General features: G+C 43.0%; 1 protein-coding gene across 2 annotated transcripts in view; it reads left to right on the plus strand.

Annotated features, from left to right (window-relative positions):
- Window positions 1-24,132, plus strand: part of LOC116943138 (latent-transforming growth factor beta-binding protein 1-like) — a 151,130-nt gene that overhangs the window by 111,108 nt on the left and 15,890 nt on the right. The window contains exons 20-32 of one of the 2 annotated variants that reach the window (XM_032955719.2): window positions 628-747; window positions 1,278-1,403; window positions 1,957-2,073; window positions 2,500-2,622; window positions 5,609-5,734; window positions 7,025-7,165; window positions 7,976-8,059; window positions 8,779-8,841; window positions 9,823-10,008; window positions 12,639-12,707; window positions 15,479-15,607; window positions 20,665-20,808; window positions 21,301-21,453. In XM_032955719.2, the coding sequence (XP_032811610.2) occupies window positions 628-747; window positions 1,278-1,403; window positions 1,957-2,073; window positions 2,500-2,622; window positions 5,609-5,734; window positions 7,025-7,165; window positions 7,976-8,059; window positions 8,779-8,841; window positions 9,823-10,008; window positions 12,639-12,707; window positions 15,479-15,607; window positions 20,665-20,808; window positions 21,301-21,453 (1,581 nt within the window). The remainder of the gene's footprint in view (window positions 1-627; window positions 748-1,277; window positions 1,404-1,956; window positions 2,074-2,499; window positions 2,623-5,608; window positions 5,735-7,024; window positions 7,166-7,975; window positions 8,060-8,778; window positions 8,842-9,822; window positions 10,009-12,638; window positions 12,708-15,478; window positions 15,608-20,664; window positions 20,809-21,300; window positions 21,454-24,132) is intronic. The other variant, XM_076067737.1, reaches the window with a different exon arrangement.

The following is a 24,132-nucleotide window of genomic DNA, read 5'->3' on the forward strand; positions in this document are numbered from 1 at the left end:
CAGCAAAAGTTACCATTAGCCATTAGCTCCCACCCAAAATGACCATAAATCAATATACCATTGAGTTGTAAATTGTGCCCATTATATGTGCATATGTGTACAAGGTATATTGTGGAAAAGGATCATTGTAGTTGGTTAATCGTAATGTGGCCTGACCCAGGGAAGATGCCCATAACAAAATATATTGATTTTGCTCTGTCCAGAAAAGCATAAGAAACACTGTTGGGAATCGGGAGTTATTGCAGGAATTTGGTTTGTCATTTAGAAGGCCAAAAACTAAATCTAAGTGAATAAATCACGGATCGAAAATTAAATGACTCGAGAATGTGATATCATGCATTAGCCGTGCACAACTAGTTGACGAATGTATTTGAATAGTGTGCAGCAGCATGTGCAACATGCAAACGGCATGCCAAAGACTTTTGCAACAATTTGCCAATGCCAAAGCAATTTGAAAATAGGGGGAAAACAAAAACACATAACAAAAGTATATATGTACAGTATATATATAAAAGAACAGATGAGCTCATCTCAGGGAACGGTGCAGGAAATTAGCTCAAAGGGAAATAACAAATACCTCAACTACACCCCCCCTCTCTCCCCCCCATCTCAACCTTATTGCTGCAGATATTGACGAATGTCAGAATCCCCAAGCTTGCATTAATAAGAGGTGCGTGAACATTCCTGGGGCGTTCGAATGCGTCCTGTGCCCTACTGGCTTCAAGGCGGCTGGAACAAAATGCGAAGGTACGCCAATTTTTGTGCAAACAGAAACGATTTATTATTTTATTTGTTTACACACATATATATGTTTTCAGTGGGGATTATTTTATTATAGTTGCTTACTTTAGTTGGCCTTTAACATTTGTTTTAAACAAACACACACAATTGGCAAAAATACATTTACGCACAATGATAAATAGTGGCGGGTTTTGTTTTATATAAATGTATCATTGTTCCAACTAAACTGTGTTTGTCGACTGTCAGTGTTTGTTGATTCGTTTGGTTAACCCAGTTAGCGGGTTGCATGCTCGGCAGGGGAGCATCGCGTTGCAATGGCTGGGGCACAGTGCTCACACTGAAGTCTAGCTTTTGTGTCCAGTAAGATTCTCCTCTAGGTTAACTTACTTTGGTGGAATTGGGAGTTCTGTTACGGCCGCAGCATCGACATCGAAAATTCGAGCACGTGGACACACACCGTTGATGCTCGCGCTTGTGTATGAAAGGCGTATTGCCCAGATTAACAAAAACATCTTCCTGCTCACTCGCTGCGGCAGATGTGAACGAGTGTCTGAACAGCACGGCGGTCTGCAGGGACGGTCGCTGCATCGACCTGCAAGGGTCTTACAGGTGTTCCTGCAACCCGGGCTTTGCTCCGTCTGGAAATGGAAAGCGCTGCGATGGTACGCAATTCATCCACGCGTACACCGCACGCACGCCGGACATCTGTGAAAAAGAGCTTAGGATGAGCTCATCAGACTCCTCCAGGATAAAAAATAAAATCTGATCCTGACACGCACACACATATGTGCGTACGTACACACAACTGGTGGGTAATTTTTCCTTACATCAATGCTCCAGAAATATCTCCAGGTCTCGAATTGAAAATAAAAAAACAGCAATAAAAATCTTAAGTGAATGGGATTTTTTAAATGTCACATGGTGACCCCTATAAATCTTTGTAATTTGTGTATATATATAGACTATCCCCCACCATTGTAATTAACAGCCGTACTTGGATATTGCACACACAAGTACGAGGAAAGAGAGTATTGGAAGACAGGAATCCCGGTAGAGAATAAACAATGCAGTGATACTGGATAAAAACAGATCACCCTGGCAGAGGGTTGTTTTGGTCCTATTGCCGCTAATGAGCTGATGCAAGGGACAGATGACGACGATGTCTTTTCGTGCACGCAACATGGGATTCACGTGCACATTTGTGTGTCTACGCAGACGTGGACGAGTGTGCCGAGCGCCCGTGCCAGAACGGCGAGTGCGTGAACACGCCCGGCTCGTTCAAGTGCTCCTGCCCACCCGGCTTCCAGCTCAGTGACGGCACCAACTGTCGAGGTGAAACCGTCTACGGCACGCTCACGTGTTTCATGTCGCAAGGGGGGGGTAAAAGGAAAAAAAGTGTATCCCTGAAATTGCTTGCTCACACAACCACTGCCGGCAGAAGGGCCTCCATTCAAGATACGCACGAGTGAGCCTCTCGCGAGGATATTTTGGCCTACTTTTCCACGCTGAGCTAGACATCTTGGAATAGGTGAGAGCACGCACACTTTCACCCAGCACCACCCACCAGATTCATGTTTGATTATTTTACGGGGACATATTTTTTATTAATATATACATTACAGTTGCATTTAAAAAGGCACCAGCAGTGGCACGAGCAAGCATTTAGAGAGCTGCACCTTTACATCTTACCCAGGCAATGAGCAAAATACAGGGGTGACAAGTGGTAGTGATTTTCCGTCACTCGCTCGCCTTGTTTAGATATCGATGAGTGCTCGACGGGCAACGAGTGTGAAGGCGGCACCTGCATCAACACGGTGGGATCGTTCCAGTGTGGATGTCAGCCGGGCTTTGCAGCCCTCCCCGGCACAGACTTGTGTGCAGGTACCACTGCAGTGCCTCTGGCACATTATCTTAACCAGAAATGTGCTTGAGAATGAATCACATTATCACGTGTCTCCCGGAATTTTTTTGTGTCATCATATCTGGAAGAATTTTAAAAAATTCTGCATTTAATGCTACATCTTTTTTATTTCCTATTCATCGCCACGTGGGTGGTAAGCCCCTTTACAACAAGATGTTGGCATGTTAATATCCGAAACGAAAGATTGTTACATGAGTGTGATGCTTTAGGACTTACACTGGTTGAATAAGCTATGTGTCAACACTCCAGCTTTTTTGCATGCTTTACAGTCCAATTAGCATTGTGTGTGTCTGTTTTTTATTATAGCATGTCTTGATCATGTTTTTTTTTCCAAAATGAGCTGGTTCATTGCTTTATGGCTTTTGGGCACTGGCATTTTCACTTGCACTTCAAAGTGCATGTTGTTTGAATTGAAGCTGCATAACCTCACTAAGAGCCATTTCCCAAGTTTCAGGGTCTGAATTAGCTTGGCCTTGAGGGTGTTGACAGCTATATTTGGGGCCCTGTTTACAATTTTAAATGGCATTGCTTTCATGTTGTTTGACAAAAAAAACATTCCATGTTTCCTTTTTAGTATTTTTTTCTTCTAAATATCAGAACAAAGCAAACTTCTCTCTCTTTGGCTGGGGCATCTGGTCCTAATTGTGGCTAATGTTCCCTATTTGGGGCTTAATTTTTCAGGGTGCTTACACGTAAAGTGCATTCAACTGCTCTGTTTTCTTGATACTGATTCACATATAATTGCAGGATGTGGCTTTTTGAGATTAATAATTTTGTTCGACTGTCATAAACGTGCTAGGATTATATTTTAAACAAATTGCTAAATGCTTGTTCCTGTGTCCCATTAGTTATTTGTTTTATATGGTTTGTACAATCGGTTTGGGAGTGTCGGTGCCCGTTTCATAATTTAAATGTGCAGTCACTGCATTGTACTCCATTTGTTGTACATAGTGTTAGTGGAGTCTCACTTTGTTGTATTGTTGAAAAACTATTCTGATGATGTAGTATTCGTATGAATCGCTCGCGAAAATATCACTAAAGCTTAAAGCCTAAATTTCAGGAGCGTAAGTGCATGTTGTTTGAATTTAAACTGCATTCTCTTACTAAAGAACCGTTTCCCAGGTTTCAATGTCTGAATTAGCTTGGCCATAAGGGTGTTTACAGCTACATTTGATGCTACCTTTGGGCAGAGTATGAACGAAGACTTCTTAGGGTGTTAGGCCATTCACTTTGATTGCTATTACATGCGGGAATTGGAATGCCTGGAGAAAACACACACGCACGCACGCAGAATGGAAAATACTCGAGCTTTTGCACAAACGGGTCAGCAACCTGCGTCTTTTGTTACCTGTTGAGAGAACATACAGGTTGTGACTGCACTTCGAATCTTTCCAAAGTCAGATCGCTATCGCCCGGTGATCATTGCTCCTCTTGAGGCAGCCTCCCGGCCTCATGCAGGATGTTAGTCACAACGTTTCACTCTCCGGCTGCGTGATCCAGGGCGCATTCCTGCACACTGACTGGGAGTCCGCCCCCTCTCAGTGGAGGGAAGAGGAGGGAAAGGGCCTTCTTATATTTTTATTCCGTTTGTTAACACATCAAAGCGGCGGAGACTTGCCATTTCCCAAAACGGGTTCAAAAACACAGACGTTGCTCCGAAGACTGGAACACCAAACAAGTGGGAACAAAAAATTAGTGGCAGCCGTGACGCAATTCCAAGCAAAACAGCTGTGCTGCGCGGGGTGAAGATACGCGCCAGCGTCCACTGCTCGCTTCCACGTGAATTTGCAATACGTATTTAGTCTTCAAGATTTCATCTGCCACATTGTTTACATGCTCGCATGTAAAGTCGTGTTTATTGCTTTCTTTATTACTTTTTTTTTGTTTTTTAGCTGCTCCTATATGTACTAATCATACACAACAAGCGCATTGATGTTTGGGGGAAGCGGTGGTGCAATGATTAGGCCACTGCTCTGAACCCCACTTAACTAACCTGACGTGCCCCGTGTGTTGAAGTATCATCACCTGACCCTTATGACCCATACGGAATGGGGAAGCCCTCATCCAGCTCAGGGCTATGACGGGCTATACATTACGATTATTATTTATGTCAGGGGTCAATCGCCTTGAGACATGAGTGGAAGGCGCCTTAAAAATAAATGTCAGTGATTCATATTAATTAATTGCATATGATGTACATTTAACGCTCCATATTCAAAATGTATCGTTCACATTTGCCGTATCTGGTATATTGAGAAAGTTGGATAAATTAAGCCCTATGCTCTGGGTATATGAGCATTAATTATATTCTTAAGCTGAGGGAGCGCATCAATAGCCAATTGTGAAATGTGTTCATAGCCTCATTTGCGAGTTATAGTCCCGAAGTGGAGCAATATTGCACCCACCTCTCTTTTACCCACAATAACTCATACACATTTCCATTCTTCCCTGCGCTGACCTCCCATATGTTAATTTTGTCCCTTAATGTTGTTTCAATTATGAAATTTGAACTTATAGTACGGTATTTCTTGACAGTGTTACATGCAAATGTACAATATTTCTTAATTATTAGTGTAACAATGTGGTGTAACAATGATTCCGTTTTTGTTGAACCGTAACACATTTCATAACACTGATCGTATGGGCATTTAAACACAGTGCATTATTGTGTTCCGACTTACTAACAATTCGACTTACGAACGGATATCCGGAACAAATTAGGTTCGTAACCCGTGGACTGCCCATATAAACTTTACGTATATTTATTTTGTTATTTTCTTACCTGTCCTCTATACTTTGCACTTCTCTAGCATATTTTTGCATTGTTGTTGTAACTTTCTTACACGCCCTCCCTTACTGGAGATCCGAGAAAAAAAAAGAAGCTTCGCAGCTCGTCGATTTTCTCCAGGATAAATAATGATTCTGATTCTGGTTGTTGCTCGGCAGATGTGGACGAATGTGACAATGCGACCGCGTGCAGCGAGCACCAGTACTGCATTAACTCCATGGGGTCGTTCCAGTGCCACTGCGACCAAGGATACCAGACCGCGAAGGAGGGACTTGGCTGTGTGGGTACGTAGGCCACACGAGACGCCAAGAAGGCACGCGTCACCCACAGCTGTGTGTCACAAATGCGCTTTGCTGCTCGGTCCTCCATGGTGCTTTTGTGCGCAGTTATTCGTGAATAAAGTCGAGTGAAATGTCGGTTATCCTACCGTCACGTATCCACCCTGACTTAATGGACTACCCACACCCAGTGTGGTGTGTGTGCATGAAGTAACTGTCATATCCGAACCTTTTCACATATCCACCTGTAGCTCAGTGCCCACTCAGTCTGGTATGCTATATTGTATAGTTTTAGAAATACGAATTCTAAAAATTATTCACATTGCCAACCACCTTACCCTGTTTAAGTCTAGGCTCAAGACCTTCCTTATTTATTTTGCTCAGCGCTAATGGTCTTTTCCAAATAAAACGTCTTCAGTCGTACCTTATTTCATTCTCTTAATGTTTATGCGTCTAACTTGTAAAACAATAAAGGATATGTGCAGTCCTTTGTCAAGCCACTCCACTGGTAGCTAGATGGAGGCCTTCCCATACCGTCTTGGAGTCACGGTGTATGCTTTACCCTTTCTCCACTATGCTGGTCAGTGCGGGTTGGCGATGGCAGAGGCCCAGGTCTGGTTCAGATATGGCTCACCGCTGATGGTAGCCATGGCCAGACGTTTAATTTAGGTAGCTAGGTCACAGGATAGTGAGAAAACTACTGTGCTGCAGCTCCACCAAAACGTGGTTGTATCACCATGATATTCCACTGTGTAAACCTTCATCACATCTCATCCACAGAGGCATTGAACAAATGACAGCTTACCCTGACTAGGCTCTGTTTCATCTCAAACGCACCTCAAATTTGTCCTCTCATCTAAAATACTAATTGATGAGCAAACAATATGTCTCTTTCATGAATCAGTTTCTCCATGTAAAAAATGAAAGTAAATTTTGCACAACCCATCGGCTCGCAATGATGCGAATTATTACTTTGCATTCGTAGATCAATGATGTCCATAGAACAGGAACTTAATGTGGACTCACACCTCTCCACCCAACCAAGTCACATACTCCCCTCTTACCCCTGCCCCCTTCCCAGCGAACCCTATCCTACCCCGTAATTGTTTAATATATGGGGGGAAAAAGTTGGAAAGGAATTTAATTTATTTGATGAACGCAGATGATGAAACAGAAAGCACACCTGAGCAGGTTTCTCCGGTACATTTTTTTATTGTTATCACCGAATTACAAACGAATCTTTCAACGAGATAAACTCATCCCGACAATGACGCTTCCCCCGTCCTCTCGTGGCAGATATCAACGAGTGTGAAACGATCACCGAAGTGTGCGGCTCGGAATTGTGCGACAACGAGGAGGGCACCTTCCTGTGCATCTGCCCGAATGACTATCAGGAGTTCGACTCGCAGCTCGGCAAGTGTGTGCCAGAGCCCACTGGTGAGAGGCAACCTTCTTTCCCACGAACAGCGTCCGGCACAAGCCGCACAGCCCATGGCACGGCTTCTCAATGGGATACGGGCTCTTGCCACAGTCGTAAGATCGTGATCCATCTACACGGCGCTCATTGGCTTAACCCAACTCAATGAGATAGCACCACAATATTCGCAGGAAGTGAGATCCATTTTTACACTCCAGCAAGGTCCCTGAGAACTTCAGATCGCCTTCTTGTCAGCACTCCAAGGTCAAGGCTCATTTCCTGTGGTGACCGGGCTCTTACCAGAGCAGCTCCCCCCAAGCTTTGTAGCAATGCTTTGCCTTTGCTAATGAGACAATCGGAGTCGTTGGAGCTATTGAAGTCTGTCTTGAAAACTCACCTCTTTAAACTGGCCTTTACCCCCCACTAGTTCTGGCTGTTTACCCTGCAGGCTCTGTTTAATTCCTGCTTTCCATACATGGTGGCGCATTGGGATCCACGGATGAAAAATTCGGCTCACAATGTAAATTATTGTTCTTATTACGTCCTTAATTTTCACCGGACAGCCCCACTGTGTCTCGAGACTTTTGTTAACAGAGAGTGCCACATTGAAGTGTTTGTTCAGCACTATTTATTCAACAGTTTCATGTGGGAGGAAACCAGAATAGGCGAAGTCAAACTGTTGCTTACGAGGGTTAACACTCAACAAAGTCATCTCCACATCAGAGTCCCACGCCTACAACACCTGGGAGTTCTTGTGGTGCTAAATGTTGAGAAATGATTACGTGGCAACTGCCAATTCTGTCACGTGTGCATTGTATGTTTATTCTCAGCTGTCTACGGGAACCCCTCCACTCCTCAACCAGAACCACTGCAGGCTGGAATCCACAACATCCCAGGATACTCAAGATACCCAGGTAGATCTTCTTTCGTATGGCTGTTGTAGATGTAGAGCAACAACTACAATTTCACATTGAGGTGGTCAAGCCAGACAACCGCGTCGGTATTGCCGTAACGTCGCCTTCGCATTTGTGAATCGGGCAGTGCATCGTTATATGTTGTATGCTCTGTTCTGGATTACCACAGCCGCACATTGGAGAGTTTTTCATTTTCCATGTGTGCATCAAGTATTCGCATCTGTCATGGTTTGTGCGAATGCGGTGATTTGCTGTTACATGAGGAAAAGGAATATTAAAAGCAGAGCCTCACTGAGTCCTAAGACTCTTTCAGGAGTGCCCTGCACTTGCACGTTTTGCCAATTCCATTAATTAATTCCAGTGTTTTGCAAGTTAGAGGAAACTGGAGGACTTGGCGAAAACTTGCCCGTACAAGGGAATAAACACGCAGATCTCCACACAGATGGATGAAAGAATCGAAATATCTGTACAATTTTTCGTGGCTACCTCACAAGCCCAGCAGGTTCGAGAGTTTCCCCAAATTGTGTGTGATCTGCTAACCCTTGCTTGCAAAGTGCTGGATCACGGGCGTGCACAGCCAACCTGCCTGGCTGTGTTAAAATTATCTCGCTGCATTCGTTCACACTTACATGACAAATGATAGTAACTGTCAACATTATAAGGGCATATTTTCAATTTGGATTGCTCAATGTAAACCTTTCGTCTTGTCTCACTCCCAGAATTTGTGGATTCATCAGAGCACTATCCGCAGCACCCATATCGACAAGAGACCAGACTTCGTGGTAAATACTCAAACCCTATACCTTAATCTGCAGAACACCTGTAATCTGACGATACCTAAGCCCAAATGTAAATTGTAATAGACATCACCTGTACTACACAGATGACACATAGATACCACAGACTGAAGTTAAAATTTGCACAACAGTTTAAGATATAGTACTCGCCATTGAGCGATATTTTAAATGAGGTGATGGATTTGACCTATCTGGAAATGTAATGATTTGTCATAATTCGAGGTTGCTATTTAATTCAAGAATATAAAATTTTTGTGTTGTTTTTACGACCTTTTTTAATTTCTTTATATTTATTTCTGCCGCATTTGCAGTTTTATTTTCTCTTACAGCTTAAATGAATGGGATTTTCGTCTGCATAGACTTTTCATGTATCAAAAATGATTAATTCTCTCTTGCACAACTCAATGCATGCAAAGCATAGGAATACATGTACATCAATTAATTTCTACATCTTTTCATGCCAAATTAATACAATTATGTATTAGTTCCATGTAAAAACACATTATGCAAAATAAATAGCAAGCATTACTTTAGGGCGTTCTATTGCCATTGAATAGAATGCTTATTTTGGTTGATCCATTTAATTTATTTGGGCAATGTGGCTCGTTCCCATATTTGTTTCTCCACGTTCAAATTTTAGTTTTTGTTCCACAACCCATCGGCCACACGGCCTTCAGGGGACTGCATCCTATCAGCAAAAATGGTTCAGTAGAAGCAGAACTGTGGACCATGAATTAAAATTACATTTCCGCACTTCGTTCAGCTATCCTTTGTGTCCGTGTCACTTCAGAAAAAGACCTAGACAGCTCAGTGGGCCTTACTTGATTTAAAATAAAAATGCAAGTTTTCATGTAGTTTTAAAATTCGGTGTGTGATGCTTGCTTCACGATTATTTTGGGTTGAAGTGGAGGTGAATCATCATCATGATCGTCATCGTCGTCGCGTGCGTCCCCATTGCCCTGGCAGAGCCGGTGGGCGTGCCTGCAGCCCACGTACCAGCCGAGAGACGCGAGTGCTACTTCAACGTCAATGACGAGAACGTCTGCCGGAACGTCCTGGGGCGCAACGTGACGCGTGACGAGTGCTGCTGCACCGTCGGCGCCGGCTGGGGCACCGACTGCGAGCCCTCGCCCTGCCCGCTGGAAGGGACCAGTAAGGATTAGGGCACAGGCACGGGCCTGCAACTGAGGGGTGCTACCTGCCCTGGTTTTTACCAGGATCCATATAGTTAGACACGGTGGCAAGATGATGTTAACTATCTCGCCTGGTATACAGGAGGTCGTGTGTTCGATCCCGTTCCTGGCACCTGTATATTTTGAATTTGCAGTGGATTGATTAAAGGGCCGTAAAAAGCACAGAAGGCAATCCCAATGGCAAAGCGCACTAATGTTGTTGATACACACCTGGGCTACGTGCCACGGGCTATCTGACCCGAATTTGAAGATTTGTTCATGAGAAAAAAATGACTTTAAATTTACAGCCAGGTACCTCATTATTGTGTTTAGTTATATCACTTCTATGGCACTCATGCCTTTCAATCCATTAGTGCAGTGGCGTCACTAGAGAGCGATAATTCAGCACCTGACCGTGATAGGAAAGTGTACTGTTCCTTATTAATGAAGTATTCAACAGAATTGGGACTTCCTCGGACACAGCTTAGGTACGTATATACAAAGTAAGAACTAATTTACGTGTGGTGTTGAGTTTTTCTTTAAGCCACAATCATGTTCCCTTAAAATCCTGCTTCATAACGAATTGATCCCATTCAATACCGCTGTCATATATCGGATGGAGCTCCCAGGAAATATCTGACTGCGGTCCCGGTCCTGCTTAACAGCATCTGGTGTAAAGCTGGGGCCCCGATTGATTATTCCGTTTTCAGATACACTCGTCGCTTCCTCTTCAGTCTGTTGCCCCTTTCTTTCTCTTCTATTGCTAGTATACTTGTCACTTCTCTGAAGAACTCTTAGCATACTGTCTACGTCTACTGTAAACTTCTGCACCGTGTGCGTTTGTCTCAATATGGGACAAGAATACATCTTTCCTCTTTCCTGTCAGAGATACACTTTGAAACTCACGAAAGCGACGTGTCTCCCTATACTCGTATACCCTGATGATTGAAGTATCACGTCAGCTGTCACATACACTCATTGCACTGCTTATCGTAATAAACGGCTGCTTTGTGTTTATAGGTCTAGGGCCTCTGCATATCAAGTGTAACAATACAAAAAGAATTAGCCACTGTTGAGAAGCATTAACCCATTTGAAACGTCTTGGTCTATTTACAACAAAGCTGCCTATCCTGTTGCTTTTGACATACCTATGCACACGGCTGGATTAAGACTGTTCTCAAGATGGGTAGCAGCAGGGAGCGACCATGTAGGATGTTGAAGTCTTTATTTCTATAAGATCCCTTCGTCCGCAATTTGCAATGCTGACATAGCATCGCCTCCAGATTCCTACGCAATTCTGTTTTCGCTTTCTCAGGAAATTCTGAGGAAGAATAAAAAAAAACACTCGCACTTTTTACAAAAGGATTGTTTTTTTTGTTGCTATAATAGTTTACGCGGCCCCTTTCTCAGTTTACAGGGAGAACCCAGATTAAGAGCACATGGGTGGCTCACAACATTGAGCAGGACCTCAGAATTACAGCCACGAGCAATCTTGGCGCTTAGAAATTCTGTGGCTCGGTAAAGAAAGCACAGTGATATGGATTCCTATGCGATAGCCACGTACGTGCGTGGGTTGGCACAGCAACGTGAATGTCAAATGTTTGATATAAATGACCCAGAGAGATACTTGCTCTGGAATGCAATTACGCCACCTCGGTTGAAATATTTGCACTATAATGTACAGAGGCATTGCAAATCCACTGCTGGATGAAGACCATCTCACGTTGCGTTTGGCTGTGGGAGTTGTTCGACCATAACCTAGCCACGCTGGTCCAGTGCGGGTTGGTGAAGGGGTGGTCCCAACTGTGGTTGGATGTCACAACTCGGGTAGCTGATATCATGGCGCAGTGTGTTAGCCACTGTGCTACCATGCCCCCCCCCCCCCTCATCGGTATTGAGCATATTGAATGTGACTGTTTGGAGCATTTGACTTCTAATATTGAATGCATTACTTTAGTCACTGGACTATCTCACCGGTAGAGTGGCTTTTGAGCTTATTTGTAATAAAGCGCATGCTGTACTGAGGAACATACAAACCTGTGCTGGTAAAACAAATAGAGGTTAAATGTTTGAAGAATGTATGGCCTCTTCAATAAACACCAGCTCGAATGTACAGGATAAATTAAGTCTGTTTGGTGGAAGAATATACACCCAGAAATTACAGCACTGCACAGTGGAATCTCGCGTTCACATCACTTCTGTTGACAGTCGGCCAGCCAAGCGATCTGTGAGAACTGTACTTTCTAGAGAGTTTATTTCCAAGCTGATCTGACTTGCCGCCGTCGTACATGTAAACCCCTCGACGTTGAAAATAAAATTGCCCGCATCTCTTCCGAACAAGTAACTTTCCCGGACGCTGCCGGGATTTTCTGGCATTACGTTGTCTGTGGTTTTGAACTGGAAAGAAACAGTTTTTAAAAAATATATATTTCTTATTTTACTCTCGCTACAGCCAACTGCCAGCTGTTACAACTACCAGCTGCCCTTGCTTCAAATACATAACATCAAGGCTCCCATTGTTAATGGTCAGTTACCCTCGTAATGACAGTGTGTGTTCCACATCGTTGCAAGCCCAGATGGCTTTGCGTTGTTTGTTGTTGAATCTTGCAGGGGAATTTAACGAACTTTGTCCAGAAGGCAAAGGACTCGTCCCAAGCCCCAACGGGAGAGGATATCGAGGTTGGTATTGAGTTTGATTTCGAAATGTTGTGCAATGTGGATTGGCATCATCATAATCACTACCACCACCACCGTTTATCATCTTAAACCTCATCAGCAGCCGATATTTAGTGGTGGTTATTGCACCTTTGTCATTTCAGTCAGCAACTCACTTCGCATCGCCTGTTCCTCATCGCGAGGCCTATAAAGTATCGCCTCCCCCTCCTCCCACTCCGGAATCTATGATTCGGTAACTTTTCATAATTAGGCATCACAATTCAGGAACAGATTTTTTTTACGTAACCCATTACTTGCAACAATTGAATCCCAGAGTGATCCATTCTTTCACGCACAATTTCATGCATTTATTGTGGTTGTAACATATCAATCGATGGATCGTTGCTTGCCTACATCTTTATGATCGTATTGCCGCTCTATTTACTGAAGAGAAACGTACAGGAGTCTCAATAGTCTTGTTAGGGGGCTCCCACATTGGCAGTTTGGCAAAAATCCGTATTGAATGCCTCTGGCCTGCTGTCATCATCGGCATCATTGTCATTTAGCATAACTTCATGAACAGACACCTACCACCAGGCATCAATTGAAACCCATCAATCGAAGATCTGTCATCATTGTCATACACCTGTCTCACTGTCAACGGTGGAATGCTGTGTTTACATTTTGGCTTGGAAATATCCCTTTGTACTTCTAACTTCTAAAGAGAGGAATGTGCTCAAATTGGCAGCACTGCCTGCCGTATTGAGCTGATATGGCACACGCAGTTATGAGTTTGTGGGAAGTATCAAAAAGATGAATGCGCAAAGTGTATCGAAAATAATCAACTTTGACAGGCCTGAAAAAAACATCCCTTTGAAGATGAACCATTTGGAATTGAGTTACAATTCATTTCAAAAGATCATCCTCACTGTTTGTCTTTTTGTGATGAAAAATGTTCCTCATAAGTACAGTGCTTTATTGACAGAGCAGATAAAAGCAGTATTATAATGTATGTTTTGCTGTTAATCAAAGACAATGCGAGAAACACACGAATTCGAGAAACATTCACACGAATTCGCTGTCATTTTAATTGTTCCAAATTCTACATTCTCTTCATTAATTATATTATCGTATTGTCAACATTATAAGAGAGAGCCCCCCCCCCCAGTATTATAAATCAAACGTTGGGGGGTTTCCTCTGATGATCTAATACGTCTGTATGTGTGTGTGTGTGACAAGAGTTGTATAACATTAGTGACACTTCACACGTTTGTGGTGCATTTTTCACTGTTGTGCTTCTGTGACAACTTAATTTCCCTTTTTCGTGAAATGCTACGAACGGCACAGGTGTGCCTGTGCAAAGTACACATAACGGTGGTGTCCTGGACCCAACTTCTTGTCAGTTCCACTCCGAGCGATGGCTCATTTGGCCTTCCGAGCACAGGTTGTTTTATTTGCAATTTCAGAACTCAATATTTAGCAGTGGTTGTACTTGGGGCAACCAAAGGTTCGGGTTATGCATGCACGTTTCCTCTAGCTTTGGTGCAACTAAAATAGATACTGTACTCTCCGTTCCCTTTGGCCCCGCAAACCGCAGGCTAATTGCCGAGAAATGGAAAAGAAAAATATTTTGGGTTGAGGTTACTGACCACGGTAATGCACGCACATGTCTCGTGTGTGCAGGCGTGCGTGCGCGCACACACAGATGCACGGAATGCACTCTGTAAGAAAGTGCAATATTGGAGTAATTTTACAAGTTGCTTTGCTTGTTTGATGTATGTTCTTTGACTGCTTAGGTGTGGTCAAAAACCAGCAGCACCAAAATATCCATCAAACGAGAATAAGATGTATTCAGATGATATGGTCTGGGAGCTGTTGAAAGGGCTTACCTGCATCAAGTTAAATGTTGGCTTTCTGCGGTGAATCTGTAAGACAGCAATAAACAACCATGCAAAAGTCCTTTACAAACCGAAGGTTGGCCAGATCGAAGCCAAATTATGCCGCTTAAAGTTATTTTAGTTTCTGCAAATGCCCAGCGCATTAAAGCATTGTAGCACGTACGATATACAGTAAATGATCTGATGCATGAGTATAGCACTATGCACAATGTGCCATACGCACAGACGCATCACTGGTCACAATCATTATCTGAAACAATGTGGTATATTGTTTGTCAAGAGAGGTGAACGCTGGTCCACTGTCGTGAGAGAAAGAAAATGCTTTGAACTTGGCTTGTCTGATATATACTGCACTATGCATGATGCAAGTGGCTCACAACAGTGGTCAGGAGCTTGTTGGTTGCCTCGAATACGATGGAGAACTTTTAAATACAACTCAACTTTCTTCGTGAGAAAGCTTGATCCGATGATCTTAAACTCTTGCACAGCCACTTCCGGTTCGAGAGGCCTCAATTTATAACGTAACCTGAGCCAATCAGAAAGAAGTAAGGTCAGCAGGAAACTGATGCAATCTCCAGAATTTGCTAAATCTCCATAACTTGCACTCACGTTTAAAGTCCCCCAGAAAACGAACAAAACTAAATTATGATTAAACAAAGGGGGTTATGGATTGTTTGGCGAAAGATTATGGATGATTATTTGGGGAAATAACCCATAGTAAAACTTTTGTTGTTCTCATTTGAATCACAATTTCTTATTGTTTAAAACTTGAAACTTAAAGGCAACAATCATTTTGTGAACTGTTTTAAATAGCTAAATTAAACATAATTATGTGAAGGAATAGACATAGCAATTGGTCTGATAACACCGTATGTGTGGGTTTATTTTTGCCAACAGATGCCGATGAGTGCACACTCTTTAGCCAAGAGTTGTGCAGAGACAGCCTCTGTGTGAACACTCAGGCTGGATACAAGTGCTACTGCCGCACCGGGTACTTGTACGATAGGAGCAGGCTGCACTGCACGGGTGAGTAACATCACCAGCCGATGTCGTGCAACTATGCTTTTATTTCTCATTATACACTGCCCCCCCCTCCGTGTTTTCAAGGTCTCCTCACAATGAAATTGTCGGCTTTCATGTTTTATACACTGGGAATTGAAAGATGGTTTGTGGTCTGAGCAGTCATGATTGCACACATACCTATCCTAAATAGAACCCCGATCAGAGCGGTGTTGAATGCCGGAGACAATTGCCAAACGTAATTCAACGTGTGCTTTTATGGGTAAATGGCATTTTAGTATTTAATGTACACACAGATATGTAGCACAGTGAGTAGTGCATTGCGCTATGAATCCACTGACCTTAGTTTGATCCCTCTCCCATCTAAAATCAGTGGCGAGGGATATCTGCCCCTGCTCCTTCAACAACCTGCATCGACCAGCATGGTGAAATATGACGGGCACAACATGGGAAGGCCTTGATCCAACCGTGGATTGACAAAGGCCTGCAAATAACCTATGAGCCCAGTTAAGATTGACAAAGGCCCGTGAATTAATTACTTAATATTGATGAAGAGCTGTAATTGTTATTATGATCAATATGCGTACTCTATACAGTATACTCTACATTGTAAACAGAGACATGCGCCCTTGGCCCTCTGGAAAAGTCATACACTAAAAAAGGAAGCTTAAGAAAATTAGAAAAATGCCCAAAGGTTATTTAAGAAGCGTTGCAATTATAGAAGGGTTAACAAGATCACGTTGGTGGTCATGGAAATGTTCTACTTCAGTACCCCCTTGGTGTGTGTCCATATTTCCAACTCGGTTCTGGCCCATCTGGTGTGTACTTACCCCCCCCAGACTTTTCCCTGGCTGTTGAGTGCGCTGTTAATTTGGAAAAAGATATTCACCTAAATGTTAGGGCGTGTGGAATTTAACCCAAAAGTGGCCCAGCCACTGTGATTTATTCAATGACGGCTGTGTTCATCTGTGGCTGCCATTGGCCATGATATGCGATACTGACTATTGTATTTGTGAATATGCGTGCCTAACAAAAAAATTCGATTGTAGAATGCAAGGAATTGTAAGCACAGTTAAGGGCCAATTAAAGACAAATTAAGGCCATGTGGATGAAAGCTTTCTCATATCTGTGAATATTGCTGTATAGTCATAAAACATCCTGTGGGTTTTTTGCATGAAAATGTTCAACATTTTAAATCATTATCAGCCATGCGAAAGAAGTTCAACATCTATGCTCAATCCACTGCAGGATGGCTTTTCCAAGCCTCTGCCACATTTCACGATCCTGCGTTATAATAATCCACCTCGTATCGGATTTCATTACTCCTTCTCCTTGGTTGACGTCCTCTCTGGCACGTTCGAATACCCTGGCTGCCGCTCCATTATTGTACTTGACCATCGGCCACGATCCCATGCAGCGAAGTGTCTGCCAGTGGTCAGGAAAACATTAAAATGTGGTTGCTTTAATTTTTGTGTTGATTTGGCTTTTCAGTAATTCGAGATTAATTTTAGTTTTCCCCTTACACGATACAATCATTCAAGCATGGTAAGTAGGAGTGTGCATGCGAGTGTTTTGTAATTAGTTTACACAACCAATGCAGTCACTCGAGATGCTGCATTGCACCATTATGTAAACAAGAAAAGGAATTGACTTTTTTATCGGATTTATGAAAATCATTGAAATGACTAAGGGAATGTGAAATCGCTATGGACCAATTACAAGGTGCAGCCCTGTAATTGCCTGCTTACACGATTGCTGCCAGAAAGGCCTCCAATATGGGGAGCTCTGAGGAGCCCCGCTGGAGAGTATCAAGAGCAGTGAATTATCACAGGCCCAGTGGTACGCTTTCCTTTGTGTGTAGATTATGTAAAAAAAATAGATAACGTGGACAAAAATGCAGATAAAAATTCACTATCAGTCATATTGTAGACACAAAAACACGAAACATATTGGTAATCTTCAATATTATCCTTCAGGGTGGAGCGGTGGCACAGTGGTTAGCACACTGCGATGTGAACCCGGTGACAAGAGTTCAATTTCTGGCCACGACTAACATGAGTGGCGAGTGATATCTGAACTGGAAGTCCCCCCCTCCCACCACTTCACCAATGTGAACTGACCAGTTTGGTGAAGTTTGGTCAAACAACCCCATGTGGATTGACAAAGGGCTGTACGTTATAATTTGTTAATTATTGACCGGCACCCATGAGAGAATGATTTAATGCAAGGTCTCTTGGACAAAGTGTTTATATATGAGATATGAGGACATTTGCGTGGTGATCCACGTCATATGCCACTTGCATTCGTCATCGGCAATTTTCACAGAACAGCTGTCAACACCCAAACTGCAATCGAAGGGACACGTGTGGCAACCTCGAGGTAGAATCCCAGTGTTAACAGTAGATTCACGTTTATAATCTTGTGGATATGTGTGGGTGTACACTGTGAACCCGGTGACCAGAGTTTGATTCCCGTTCATGGCCAGCACCAGTGACGATTATCTGAACCGGTCAAGAGCCTGCCCTAGGTTTGCGCAGCCTGAAATTAATACCTAGTGCAGTGTGTAAACATCGCCACTGGGGAGACAAAGGCGGTCGGGCGTGGTGCTGGCCCCCCACACCCTCGTGTGCTGTGCCGGCCTTCATAGGTGCTCGCTAACAGCACTTGCCCCAACAGTCTGTTGAGGCTGTACGGGGGATCTTTGTCTTTGGTTGACACCTAAGGAGTGCATCTGGGTCTGTCCCGTGACCTGCCAGAATGCCTTCGAACCTTGACGTGGCCTCAAATTATTACAATAATTAATTATAAATGAACAAGCGCTGCATTGACGTCACCGCCACTTAGTGACGCACAGCAGCAGCTGTTGTTGTTGTTGGTTGACAGCTTTACTTCTCTGAGTTCCCCACTTCATGTGTCAAAAAAAGTCATTGTGGATGTGTTCAACACAGGCCGACAAGGATTAACCATCTGACCAATCTATTTCTGGATCGTCGGCTGCAGGATTTAAAGATTACTTTGGGAGGGCACCGCATTTGATTTGCCACTGATTGTTATTCACCACCCGCCTTGGCGAGAGGTGCTCCATTATGAAGTCGATAGCCATACGCATCTTGTTTGTCAGACGTTGAACAGGGGAGTGCTCACTTGCGGTAATTGGTCCCAAGGAAGTGTGCCTGCACGCCTGTTTTATTTCACTGGTCAGTTGGCATACACAGCTCAATAAACGTCCTCTCATGAAGAAGCCCCTCTACCTTGTTGGAAAGAAAGTGACGTGGCTCTGAGGCTTATTTATACTCACACACGCGCATCGTCTCGTTTATTTCGATGAAGGTGCTCTGTGTTTAAACTATCAAATTCAATGCAATCTTTCTTTACTGGCGTGAGGTATGTGTTTTTTTTAATCGCATTTCACATTATACAATATAAATATTCGTGATAATAATGCATTCTAGAGAGCTTAACAATAACATTCAGGCTTTCATCTAAGCATCATACATTTGCTTATCTCATGAAGATGTTATAATGGGCCACCCTGTCCTTGATCTCCTGTAAGCACTTAATTATTTTAGCAGAAGTTACCATCAAAGGCTGGCTTAGAATGCCGCTTTATAAGATCCAGGAGGAGATCGTGATCGTGTAACAGATTGGAGAAACATGCAGCATTGCGTTGGCAAAGTCTATCGCAGTTTAAGACCAACAGCATCACATTCTCCCTGAGGCTCAATTGAGGTCATGCGTTCCCATTACACAGCGGGGAGCGGTGGTGCAGTGGTGAGTACATTCCACTGTGAAACCGGTGACCTGAGTTCAATTCATGGTCCTTGCCCTACCCCAATTGGTAATGATCTGCACGGTGAAATATGTCAAATAAACTAACTATTTATTATTTGACCAGGTTAGGCCAACTGAACTTTATAAAAAAAAATCAAAAGCGACCTGGCCGCACATGATAGCTCGACGAAGTGGCTCGTCACGTGGAAGGGAGAAACCGGAGGACCCCGAGAAAAATCCACACGACTACGGGGAGAACATGCAGACTCCAAACATACAGCAGGCGTCAGGGTCAGAATGGAATGCACGACCTCCTGCATACCAAGCGAGGTAGTTAAAATCTCGCCACCGTGGCAGCCAAATGCTCCCATGACCCCCACAAAGTGAGGAGGCCTTAATCCAATGAGTGAATTGACTGTTGCTGAAAACTAATTTAACTAATTTTAGTAATTTGTATAAGGTCCGATAGGTGCTAGGTATAGTCTCTACCAGATGTTGATAGAGAGTGAGTATTTAGTGGCACTGTTTACCTAAATGTTTAATGTTGGGAGGCCGTGTTCCAGTAGTGGCTTGACAAAGGACTATTAATTAATTATTATTCAATTTAAGAAACATAAGAATAGGCACTTCAAAATTTACCACCCCCGCCAGGAGTGATTCATCCTCTTTCCAGACTTGAATCAAGTTTTCATGGATTTTCGTCTCGTTTTGGCTTTCTCATTTATATTTTTTTTCTTGTATCCATATATGTTGAACTTCTTTCATACTGTACGTAGACAACCTTCCTAACGGAGGTGCGGTGGAAGGACAACAAACAAATCACAAAAAGCAGTTCTTACGTATATTCTCATAAATTATTTCTCATTTGTACCGCTGCAAACAAATTCAGTCTGGATTCATGTAGATGAATATTTATTATGCATTAGAAATCTGTCACTGAATACTCAGCCTGTACCAATCTTTATGCTTAGAAGAGCTGTGATTTGTAGCTATATTAACCTTGTGATCCAAAAATGATCATATATATGAAAAAAACAATATTAATTTGAGTGTATCAGTCAAAAGCAGCAACTCCCCCTCCTCCCCAAAAGCAGCCATATAAATAATACCATAAATGTGTCGCAAAAAATAATAGAAAGAAAAACATCTATGAATGATATTGGTCGCGAAAGCCTACGTGTTAAACGAGATAACACCAGTCTACCGCAGTGGAGATGATGCACGAGGGGGGCACAAATGTTGTGAACACACTGGCGGTTTTTAACGAGAGCCCATCGCCATCTGTGCTTCAGACGTGGACGAGTGTGAGAACAGCCAGAGCTGTGTGGACGGGCAGTGCTACAACAGCGAGGGCAGCTACAGCTGCTACTGCACCGCACCGCTCACGCTCGACCACACTGGCCGGCGCTGCGTCAACCGCACGGCTTCCTCCTCGGGTGACGATCCTGCTCCCGCAGAGGAGTCTCCTTTCTTCTTCGTCAAGTTCAATGTTGCCATCGCAGTCGTCGTCGTCACCATCATCGGCATTAGCAGCGTCATCATTAGCAGGAGTAGCATCATAATTAGCAGCTCTTCCAGTAGCATCATCATCAATAGCATCGTCATTATCATCAGCAGCAGCAGCAACAACAGTAGTAGTAACAGCATCTGCATTGATATAATAGTCTTCACCAACATCAATGTTGTCATTATCATAATTGTCTCATCATTATCATGACCATTGTCATCAACAACATCAGCATCAACAGCAGCAACATTTGCATATTTCTTAAATGATCATTGCCCTTCTCCGGATTACATTCAAACTTGCTAAATGCAAGCAAGCAAATGAGATTCACCGCTTTTTGGTGTGTTTTATATCCGCTCTCATGTCGATGTCCCATTCGCCCGTCAACTCGTTGCTGCTCCGATGATATCTCTCCGTGCAGATGTCTTTTTGGACATCTGCTGGAAGGAGGTGTCCCAGGGAGTGATGTGCAGCAAGCCCGTCGCGGGCCGACAGACCACCTACACTGAGTGCTGCTGCCTGTACGGCGAGGCCTGGGGGCCCGAATGCGCCTTCTGCCCACCCAAAACATCCGGTGAGCCTCACAACTCTTCACTCGTTCCACACCAGCTCGGAGTGTGTTGCTTCCGTAATTTTTCGCACTCATTACACACAGAGTTCTTACAACAAACGAACCACCAATCCCTTGCTGTTCGCACTCATTACACACAGAGTTCTTACAACAAACGAACCACCAATCCCTTGCTGTTCGCACTCATTACACACAGAATTCTTACAACAAACGAACCACCAATTCCTTGCTGTTCGCACTCATTACACACAGAGTTCTTACAACAAACGAACCACCAATTCCTTGCTGATCTCATCGAGCAGCATAAACCATCACGAAAACCTCTGGTCATCGAGCGCTCTGTATATATGTTGAATCTTGACTTAAAGCTTTCGTGACTGCAGGAATTCATATTCTTTGGGTCTTTCGGTAAAGTCACATAGATAGAAGAAACAATAATAACAATAAAATAATAAAAAGAAAGTGAATAAAAAATAATATTAAAAATATATTATTTTTTATTCATTTTATTTGTATTTTTATTCTATTGTTATTATTTTTTCTATCTACATGACTTTACCGAAAGACACAAAGAATATGTATGTTGAACTTCTTTCGCACCGTACGTAGCCGACCATGCTAATCAGAGGTGAGGAGGGAGGACAACAAACTAAACACTAAAAGCCGTTCTAAAGATATTAGTTTTCAATCGAGATTTAAAAATACATAGCTCCAGTGGCTTTCTAATATCGGAAGGAAGAGCGTTACAGACGTCCGCAGAAGCTCATCTGAATCCGCACGATGCAGTGACCGTCTTTGTCCGATGGCAGCAGCCAAAAGCCGCCGCCGCCGCCGCTGCTGCTGCGAGGATGACCGGAGTTCGCGTGATGGTACATTGCTTCTGTTCGGTCAGAGTAGATAGCTTCCATTAATTTTTGTAATCATTACACACAAAGTACTTGCAACAAATGAAACAAATTATCTCTCTGATCTCGTCTAGGAGCATAAACCATCACGCAAACCATTTTGAGGTGGAAATGCATAACGGCAATTTTATTTATTTATTTACATTCACAAGTGGTTTAGCTGAGCATGGGAGTTTCCTCTTGATAGCAAGAAGCCTGCATAGCAGTCTACTTTGCAAGAATAGCTGGCCCTAAGTTCACTTTGGAAGAACAAATGAAAGCAGGTTGGGCTTTAACCCATGATGTTTGACTATGCTCACCCTCCTTTGTGTGTGTGGTTATAGGCAGCATTAGGTTTCAGTCTCATTAATTCTGAATGGTGAATCAACACTGCGCAACGAAGCGTTTGACCTTCAATCGATCTTGCTGAGTAGACAATCACAGCAGACGGGTTTAACAAATGTCTGCACTTCATTACAGACAGAATATATAAGTGTTCTCTATGTGAGTAAGAAAATAAAGACATTCTATTGGCCTGGCCTGAAAGCCACTAAACATCGAGGTGTCCCTTTAATAAACATTGTTACTATGCCGGTGGCTTTCAACATTTGCTTATCGTTTAGATATCACAAAAAAACATCCATATTGTTCGCGTATATATCATAACAATACTAATTTACAACCTTTTTAATATAATCCACTGCTAGCTGCAGATTTGCGCACACTGTGTCAGTTATGGGATTTTTTAAATTTCTCAAACGCTACCACTGTCCAGTGTGTAGGATGCAGGCGGTGGGTAGGTGGCCTTGGATCAGTTCAGTGATCACTCGCTACGGACAACAGCTGTGCCGCGGCCACTACTTGAACGGTTAAATGTCAGATAAAAAAAGTAGTTTTCATCTCAATTGAACATGGGGTGTTGGTTGTCCTCCCAGTTGTGTGCGCCAGTGGTATAGTTCCCACATTAATTTGGTGGCGGTGAGTCAATCTATTGAGCAACCTTTCTCAACTCCCAAAATTTGTTAAAAGAACTGTGAGAAATAAGGCATGCCTAATGCGTACACATTTGTAGAAAACAATATTGAAATCTTGCATTAAATGTGTCTCTATATGTGTATAATCATTGTATAAATATATACTGTACATTAAAATGGAATGCTGTACGGATTTTTAAGGATTCTACATTTCTAATTTAAGATGACATACTGAACAACGGAGAAAGGGCAAAACTTGGGATGAGAATTTTGCACTTGGATGAATGACCCAGTGGTGGGAAGGGAATGACAGAAACAACGCTCAATAAACATAGGGTAAGGTTCAAGATTGAGAGCATGGTCAGTCACAGACCGAGAAGAAGGGGAATGTCTTCATCCTCTTCTTGTCAGAGACAAATTTGGGAAAACTGAACCACTGGAGAATGAAAAAAAATCTCAATCGATTTTCCATTTTTTAAGAGCTGCGCACAAACGTGAAGTGCCCCGTCAAAGCAAATAATAAAGCCTGCTTCAATTGTGTGATGTTTAAAATTTGAGTCTAAACATTTGCAAGCCCCTCTCTGCATCTGGCCTGCTCAATAGTAAGTCATGGTGATTTATGGCGTGTACTTTGCGAAAGTGTTTTTTAAGTGATTCAAGAAAGCTCAATCCGACTCCTAGGAGATGTGTCCGTGCACGGCAGATGCACGGGAACTGTATGAGCATTTGTAAAGATGTTCTTGAATTTTATCAATGGGGGAAAAAAAAAATCAGCATTCAAGCTTGTCACTTGATTTTGTAACAACTATTGTTCGACATCAGGA

The sequence above is a fragment of the Petromyzon marinus genome, chromosome 17, assembly GCF_048934315.1.
Source record: "Petromyzon marinus isolate PM22_M1 ecotype Great Lakes invasive population chromosome 17, UKy_Petmar_22M1.pri1.0, whole genome shotgun sequence".
Lineage (NCBI taxonomy): Eukaryota > Metazoa > Chordata > Hyperoartia > Petromyzontiformes > Petromyzontidae > Petromyzon > Petromyzon marinus.